The sequence below is a fragment of the Mycteria americana genome, unplaced genomic scaffold (assembly GCF_035582795.1).
Source record: "Mycteria americana isolate JAX WOST 10 ecotype Jacksonville Zoo and Gardens unplaced genomic scaffold, USCA_MyAme_1.0 Scaffold_39, whole genome shotgun sequence".
NCBI lineage: Eukaryota > Metazoa > Chordata > Aves > Ciconiiformes > Ciconiidae > Mycteria > Mycteria americana.
This window is the reverse complement of record NW_027445626.1, coordinates 408,736-417,437: the sequence shown is the minus strand read 5'-3', so window position 1 is coordinate 417,437 and position 8,702 is coordinate 408,736. Positions and strand designations below refer to the sequence as shown.

General features: G+C 53.6%; 1 protein-coding gene across 1 annotated transcript; it reads left to right on the top strand.

Annotated features, from left to right (window-relative positions):
- The first annotated feature begins 206 nt into the window (after nt 1-206).
- LOC142403565 (olfactory receptor 14J1-like) lies at nt 207-1,593 on the top strand. The gene is made up of 2 exons (XM_075489811.1): nt 207-243; nt 983-1,593. Exons 1-2 carry the CDS (start codon nt 207-209, stop codon nt 1,591-1,593), a joined length of 648 nt encoding a protein of 215 aa, XP_075345926.1.
- Nucleotides 1,594-8,702: the final 7,109 nt, after the last annotated feature.

The following is an 8,702-nucleotide window of genomic DNA, read 5'->3' as shown; positions in this document are numbered from 1 at the left end:
TGCAGTGGATCATTCTGCTCTCAGCAGTGCCTGATCATTTTCAGGGTAACATGGGAGTGTGATCCTCCTCCATCTCAGAAAGGTGCAATCACAGAGAACCTAAGAACAAAACACAGAGACAGACCAACTCCCCTCACTCTGCACTAAGCCACAGACAATGCTCTTGCCTCGCAGGGCTCACTCTGTTCTCCCTGAGTACGGCAGAAATGCTGAGGGTTTCTGACTTCCAAGAACATTCCACAGGTGAGATGGAGGAATGCTTTAAAAATAACCTCTCAAACTGCCTTTGGTCATACCCATTCCTTAGCACTGGGAGTGCTGATACCGACAAGCCCTTCTGTGTTAGGAGTAGTTTAACCTGAAAAATTTCAAACACCAGGATTGGCCCCTTGCCCCCGCTGTTCTCATGAACCCACTGCTGCAGAGCAGGGCTGACTCCTCGGCAGCCAGTGGGCAAAGGCCCTGCTCCCCACGGCACACTCGGCTGGCACCAACCAGAGCTCAAGCCAGAGAGCTGAAGGTCTCCTAGAAAATGGAAAGGGTGGGTGTGTAGCTGGGAGGGGTCCAAGAAAAATGGCTGTGATTTTGCTCTGAGAAGTCTACTCTAACTTGTCACTGTCTTTCCCTCCTTGGACAGTGCCCCGTGCCCAGAGAAAGCTAATGTCCAATGCCAGCTCCATCACAGACTTCCTCCTCCTGGCATTCGCAGACACACGGGAGCTGCAGCTCCTACACTTCTGGCTCTTCCTGGGCATCTACCTGGCTGCCCTCCTGGGCAATGGACTCATCATCACCGTCGTAGCCTGCGACCACGACCTCCACACCCCCGTGTACTTCTTCCTCCTCAACCTCTCCCTCCTTGACCTGGGCTCCATCTCCACCACTGTCCCCAAAGCCATGGCCGATTCCCTGTGGGACACCAGGGCCATCTCCTACACAGGATGTGCTGCACGGGTCTTTTTCTTTCTGTTCTTCATGGTAGGGGAGTATTGTCTTCTCACTGTCATGGCCTATGACCGCTACATTGCCATCTGCAAACCCCTGCACTACAGGACTCTCCTGGGCAGCAGAGCTTGTGTCCACATGGCAGCAGCTGCCTGGGGCAGTGGGTTTCTCTATGCTGTGCTGCACACTGCCAATACATTTTCAATACCACTCTGCCAAGGCAATGAGGTGAACCAGTTCTTCTGTGAAATCCCCCAGATCCTCAAGATCTGCTCGCACTCCTACCTCAGGAAAGCTGGACTTCTCCTGTTTGGTTTGTCTCTAGCTTCAGGGTGTTTTGCTTTCATTGCGCTGTCTTATGTGCAGATCATCAGGTCCATGCTGAGGATCCCGTCTAAACATGGATGGCACAAAGCGTTTTCCATGTGCCTTCCTCACATGGCCGTGGTCTCCCTGTTTTTGATCACTGCCATCTTTGCCTACCTGAAGCCCCCCTCCATCTTTTCATCAGCTCTGGACCTGTTGGTGGCAGTTCTGTACTCGGTGCTACCTCCAGCAGTGAACCCCCTCATCTACAGCACGAGGAATAAGGAGCTCAAAGATGCACTGAAGAAATTGATTCAATTATTTTTCTGTCAGCAGCAATAAGCTACGCATGTCTCTTCACAAGTGACTTCCGATGTACCTCGGGAACCTCCTGTGCTTTGGGTATTTTATCTGTGATAACCAAGTTTATCCAGGAACGTCTGCCTCCACAGCACTTCTCCAGGGGCATGAACCCAGCCTGTCTGACCCAGAGGACTCTGTACGTGTGTCTGGTACTACGGTACAGCTGGCCTCCCGTGTCACTTCTCTGCAATAAAAGGGTATTTCCTCAGTGCCGGTGTCTGGAGGTTGGGCTCTTCTTGCAAAACTGAAGTGAAGGACAGGCTGAAGAAACTTGCACTTACAAAGCTGTACTGCTGTGCTCAAGGTCTCCATGGGCTGAGGGCAGGAGGGCATGGGGCCATGGGTTAGGGAATGGGCCTGGGCTGAGCCTTCATGCCCAGTGCCCCAGGAGGTGCTGAATGATCAGCAGGGGTCTGCCTGGGATTGTCTGCTTGTGGGTTCCAGGCACCACCGCCCACTTGCCCTGCAGAGCAGCACAGCCAGCTCAGGGCCCTGCAGGGAGCACAGGGACGGGAAGGAATGGCTGGCTAGGCCAGCATGGACACACTGCCTTGGGAAACGCGCCCTGGGGATGGGGAAATCCCTAGAGAAGAACAAAGAAGCAACTCTGTGCTTATGGTGGGGTGAAATCACAAAGAGAAACTTACTTCTGCATGCAGCAGCTCGGGGCAGGCTGTTCTGTCGCAGGGGCAGCAGGAGTAGCCTGAGGAGCCTCTGGGCCAGCAGTCTTGTGCTGGGGAGAGTTTTCCTCATCGCCTTGCTTTTTGTTCATTCAGATGCTTCCCAACTACCAGGTTGTTGCTTTGAGCTTCAGGAAACTAGAAACTTGCCCCATCTTTCAGAAGTCAGATTAACTCCTTAATCAGCTCCTTAACTGTGATTATAGCTACCCCTTCCTATCTCTCTGTCTAAAACAGTTCTTGTTCAGATAGCGTTGCCAGCCATCTCTGCCACAGGATGTCCTACACTGTCCCACGCCTGTGCCTGTACCCTGCAGGCTGTAGACACACTATCCTAACTTCCCCACCTTGCTCTCACCCTCACATATTCCTACCTGTACTGAGGTCTTTGAAACACAAAGCCATGGGCTCATCACAGACACACCCCCCTTACTGCCCTCGGTGACCAGTTGCACCACAGCACTACCCTTCAAGTGACATTTAATTTTTGATCATGCCCAAGCTCAGGCTCTAACTCTTTCCTTTCTCATGCTGTTTCCTCTACAAAGAAAAGCTTCATCCTCTCTGAAAGCAGCCTTCAAGCAGCTGCAGGCTACTGTGACATTGCCCTGAGCCTCTATGTCACAAGGCAAAAGAATCCCAAGCCCCTCAGTCTCTCCACACAAGTCATGTGTTCAGCCCCTTAACTCTGCCTTAGCAGATGTCCTCTGAACCTTCTCCAGCTTCTTCCCACCCCTGCAGAACATGGAGACCCACACCAGCATAGATTATTTCAGATGTGGCCACACCCCTGCTGAGTCAAGGAGGGAGGTAACTCCCCTTGCCTGGGTGGCCACACTCCTCCTAATTCAGCCCCACATGCAGCTGGCCTTATTCATGGTCAGCATGCTGCACTGGCCTCTGTAGCATCCCTTGAAGTGACTGTGGCCTTCTCCTCAGGGTCACTCCTCAGCTGGTCAGCTCCAAGCTTACCCTGATACATGGGGTTATTCTGTCCTGGCTGCAGGACTGGACACTTCTCCATGTAAAACTTGGTGAATTTCTGTTGGACGAATCCCAGAGTTTCTCAAGGTCCCCATGAAGTGAATCTTCATTGTGTCAGCTGTTAATGTGTGTGTGTAGGTGGCTCAGCCTGTCCTGTGGTGCCTCTAACAAGATGACAGCATGAGGACATGACGGATAATAAAAGGAGGTCCTAGTCTAATGGACTTGCAGACCAAGGTAAGAATTCACAATGCAGCCATCCCAGAAACACCAACAGAAGGCACCAGGCAAGCAAAGCCAGGGCCAGTGGGCAAAGGGAAAACAGAGGTGGGTTTCTTGTAGGGGAGGGTTGGAGGATGACCAAAGGGAAGAAGCTGGGAGGGGGGAAACAGGGAAGAAGGAAGTTGGAGGTGAAGCAAAGGGTTCAGCCAGGGCTGTTTATGGGCACCTGTCAAGTAGCCCTCAATCTCAGCAGGGAAATCAGCATGGCTGGGCACACCTCTGATGTGCCTCGACAGGAATGCACACAGTGCACACAGAGGCAGCAAACAGGAGGAATTAGGAGTCTGTGGGAAGTTCCTGAGCTACAATCTCACTTAGATACCCGAGACACAGGCAGATAGCTCACACCACTGGAGGGTGGCCCTGGACGGAAGCAGGCTCTTTAGGAAGGACGGGGCAGGTCGGTGAGGAGGGGAAGTTGTCCTGTATGTGAGTGAGCAGAAGGAAAGCATGGAGCTCTGCCTAGTGCCAGGTCATGAGCCAGATGAGAGCTGATGGATCAGGATTAGTGGGCAGAGCAACATGGATAGCATTGTAGTTGGTACCTGCTATGGACCAACCATATTAAGAAGAAGCAGCAGATGAGGCGTTCTTCAGACAAGTAGAAGCAGGTTCTCATTTGCAGGCCCTGGTCCTCATGGGGGGCATTACCCAGTCAGACATCTGCCTGAGGGGCAGCACAGCAGGGCACAAGACACTCAGGAGGCTTCTGGAGGGCTCCATGAACCTCCCAACCATTCAGCGAGAGTGTTAGGAAAGGCAAAGTCCATCTCAACCTCAATCTGGTAATTCAGTCTGGATGTGAATGGCATCAAGCAAGGATTCAACAACAATGCCAGGAACAAGAGGAAGGCTTGGGAAAATGTGGGCCTGCTGCTAGGTGGGGCAGGGACCCTGCTGACAGAGGGCAGAGAAAGGGCCAAGAAAGAGCCAAGAAAGGGCCATGCCTTCTTCCTCTCTGAGTTTACTGGTAAGACCAACCTGCAGGAATGCCAGGCCCCCAAGACCAGAGGCAAGGAGCAAGGAAGACTTACCCTTGGTGCAGCAGTCTCAGGTTAGGGAACATTTAAAGAAACTGCACGTGCATAAGTGCTTGGGACCTGACGGGATGCATAGGGTGAGTGCTGAGGAAGATGGCTGATGTCATTGCAAGGCCACTTGACATCATGTTGGAAAGGTCATGTGAGAGACTGAAAGAGTCAATGTCTCAAACACTGTGGAGAGATGAGGTGTGATTTGCATGGTGACGGCAGGTCGGCTAGCACGGGATGAGAAGAGCGCGTTGGAGGATGCACAGTTACCATCTATGGCCAGAGGTCACACAGAGTTTTATCTAAGGAATGGGCCTACAATCACCGGAAAATTGGAATGAAACTCCTCGCAAACCACGCCCTCCCCCCCTCCCCCCAGCGCCTGCAACCCTTTGAGGACCAGAGCAACATAAATCCTCCAGGGCTGTGACCTGAGGCAGGGATTAGAGTATAAAAAGACTCCTTCCCCAGGGAACGGTGCGCACCCATCACCGGAGGATTGCCACGTCTGTCACCGTCATCGCGGGATCCAAGGGTGATGATACCTTTCCTTTTCTTTATCTTCCTCTCTTCTCTTTTCCTTTTCTCAATTCTCTTTTTCTCTACTCTTCCACTATATATATATCTGGGCATATGAGTTTTGGATTAATTGTGATGGCTTGCCCAGAAAATAGCTCCATTGCCAAATTGCCTCTGTTGGTTCACTGAGCTTGCTAGTTTGTTAAGTTTGTAGTTTGCTAGTTAATAAATTTGCTAGTCTGACTGTTCCTCTGAGTCATTGTCGTGACTCTACTGGCCGGCGGCTCTGCCAAGCAGAGATCGGCCTTTGTCGGTACACAAATCCCCGGGGAATCAAAAAGATTCACCCATCTCGCAACCCACCGAGTGGGACGAGACAGGTCATGGGGATTGGGCGAGGTTCCTGAGGACTGGAAGAAAGCAAGTGTAAACCCTATCTTGAAGCAGGGCAAGGAGGAGGATGCAGGGAGCTGTCAGCCTGTCTCCCATGATACCCCTGTAGACAAGCGGAGCAAGTATGGACTAGAGAAGTGGAAAATGAGATGGATGGAAAAGTGCCTGAATCCCAGAGGGCTGTGTCCAGTGGCACAAAGTCCAGCTGGAGGATAATCACCAGGGGTGTAGCCCAGGGGTTGATATGGGTCCCGTTCTATTCAGCCTTTGATTGGAGTCCTGGAGGATGGGACCAGGGGCATCGTGAGCAGGTTTGTGCATGATACAGAACTGGGAGGAGTGGCTGGTACAGCGGCTGGTTGCATTGCCGCTCAGAAGGATGTAGGCAGGCTGGAGAAGTGGGCAGAGAGGAAGCTCATCAAGTTCAACAAAGGGAAAGACAAAGTCCTGCCCCTGGGCAGGCATAACGCCATGGACCAGTACTGGGGGCTGGGGGCTGACTGCCTGGAAAGCAGGTTTCTAGAGAAGGATCAGGGGGTCGTGGTGGCTAACAAGCTGGCCACGAGCCAGCAGTGCGGCTTTGTGGCAAAGCAGGCCGACAACCTCCTGGGCTGCGTTCAGGAGAGGTTTGCCAGCAGGTGGAGAGAGGTGATCCTTCCCCTCTAGTCAGCACTGCTGAAGCCACGTGTGGAGTGCTGTGTCCAGTGCTGGGCTGCCCAGTACAAGAGAGACATGGAGTGACTGGAGCGAGTCCAGCAAAGGGCCACAAAGATGATGAAGGCACACAAGCATCCTTCAGGAGGAGAGGCTGAGAGAGCTGGGACTGTTTAGCCTGGAGAAGGGAAGGCTCATGGGGATCTTGTCCATGTGTATCAATACCTGACGGGAGGGAATGAAGAAGAGGGAGCCAGGCTTTTCTCCGTGGTGCCCAGTGACAGACAAGGGGTAGCAAGGGAAGCACAGGAACTTCCCTCTCAACACAAGAAAACACCTTTCATCTGTGAGGGTGGTTGAACACTGGAACAGGTTGTCCAGAGAGGTTGTGGAGTGTCCATGCATGGAGATATTAAAAATCCAGCTGGAGCCTGTATTGGGCATCCCGCTCTAGACTAGGCTAGGCCATCTCCAGAGGTGCTGCCAAGAAGAGTCAGAAGGAACCAGTGGAGGTGTCCAGTGCTACGCTCTGCTCTGAGCAGGGAGAGCTTGTCCGTTAGATCAGGTTGTTGAGTGCTTTTCCCACTTGAGATTTGAGAATGCCTGGACCGTGGACCCAGTACTAATCAACTATAAATGTTTACATTTTTTCCTTAAACCTCATTTGAAATTTCCTTGCCTGCTTCTTGTCCACATTGTCTCTTGTCCTTGTCTTTCCTTCCTGACTGCCAGACACACCCTCATGCCTACTGTAAGCAAGGACAACCACAACCTTCTCTCCAAGTGTGGCAACACCAGGATCCCCTGTGACTGCACAGCCAGGCATTGTGGCCAGCTCTGACCAGAGAGACACCCTGGGGGTCCCTGCCTGGGCTCAGAGGAGGGCATGTGGAGACACCCAGCAACTAACACAGAGGGAATGTGGTGGTGCCTGTGTGCTGACACCAAGGCAGCATTTGGGGCAGAATGGGTGATCAGAGAAGACCTCTAGCAGCTCCTCTGCATACCTGGTCAGGGAGTAATGCACTTGGTGGTGCTCCTGAGAGAGGATGGTGGTATGGGAGGGGAGGTACTAAGAGCTGTGGTGCAGGGCACTGGGGCTCAGAACTAGGTCTGGGGTTCCCAGCAGGCAGTGCCAGTGGCTACAGCCTCAAGAGACCCCTGGCCATGGAGAGAGCATCAGTGAGTCTTGTCCCAACTGTGGAGAGCTGCTGTGGCTGCAGAGAGGTTCCTGGGAGTGCTGGGGTCAGTCCTGGCTGCCCTGCACCTCCCAGCCCAGCATGTCTCTTGGGTCTCCACAGCAATCGCACTGACTGGGGTGACAGCCCTGCCTGGCTGGGGATTGAGGGCAATTTAGGGTTTCCATCAGTGTGGGAGGTTCTTGGAGCATCGTGGCTTTTGTTGAGATCCCTGTCCCTGTCCCTGGGCTGGCCCACACCTGCATCCCCACATGTGGCCCTAGACCTCTGCTGTGCAACCACCACTTGGGACAGGGTGCATTCAGGGCTGGGGAAACATCCTCCTGGCACAGTTTCCACAAGCGACCTCAGTGCCTCATTCCCCTGCAGCCACCCAGCTTTGACTGCCCACCCCAGCACCCGACCCCTTCCCTGCCTTGGCCATGGCCCCCGTGAGGGTTTGCAGACAGCCCTGCTCTGGGGTGTGCCAGGGTGTGGGCATGTGTGAGCCCATGCAGGTCTGGATGTTCCCCCAGTACAGACACTGAGCCCAGCAAGAGGATGGAGCTGGTTCAGTAGTGTGGGGGTTCCCCCCTAAACCTCCCTGTGACCTCCAACTTCATTTCCCACAGCCTTTTCAGCTCCACCCATAAATCTTCATCCTTGGGGTCTGCCTCCCAGTCACTACTTATGGGGGAGGATGGGGATCAGGGGGGTGGGGGCTACGTAGGGATGTGGGTTCTTTAGCAGGTGGAGGAGGGGGGTCTATAGCAGCGATAGGATTTGGGGGGTTTTCGGGGGTGATTTGTGGAAGCCCTGTGGTAATTCTTGGCGACCCTGGGGTAGTTGGGTATCTGTTGGGGGTCCCTTGGGGCAGTTTGTGGGGTCCCTGGGGCGGTTTGGTGTAATCTGGGGCTCCCTGGAGATGTTGGGAGTCCCTGGGGAAGATGGGGTGTCCCGGGGCAGTTTTGGGGTGCCTGGGGCAGTTTGGGGGTGTCCTTGGGTGTAATCTGGGGGTCCCTGAGGTTGTTTCCTGGTCACTGGGGGTGTTTTCAGGGTCGCTGGGGCAATTTTGTGGTGCCTGGGGTGGTTAGGGGCTCCTGGGCCAGTTGGTGTGTCCCTGGGTTTAGTTTGAGGGGCTTTAGGGGTAGTTTTGTGGGTCCCTGGCCTAATGTGGGGTCCCTGGAAGCAATTTAAGATCTTAGGGACAGTTTGGGGGTCCCTGGGGTAGTTTTGGGGGTCCATGAAGATAGTTCAAGGGGCTTTAGTGGCAGTTTTGTGGTCCCTGTGTCTAATTTGGGATCCTTCGGGGCAGTTTGGGGGACCCTAGGGATGTTGGGGGTCCTTGGGGGTAGTTTGGGGAATCC

Excerpts from the sequence above, each read along its gene's own strand:
- LOC142403565 (XM_075489811.1), top strand. The coding sequence starts at position 207 with ATGCTGAGGGTTTCTGACTTCCAAGAACATTCCACAG. Across the intron at positions 244-982 it reads CTTCCAAGAACATTCCACAG|GGGAGTATTGTCTTCTCACT; the intron begins GTGAGATGGAGG and ends TCTTCATGGTAG.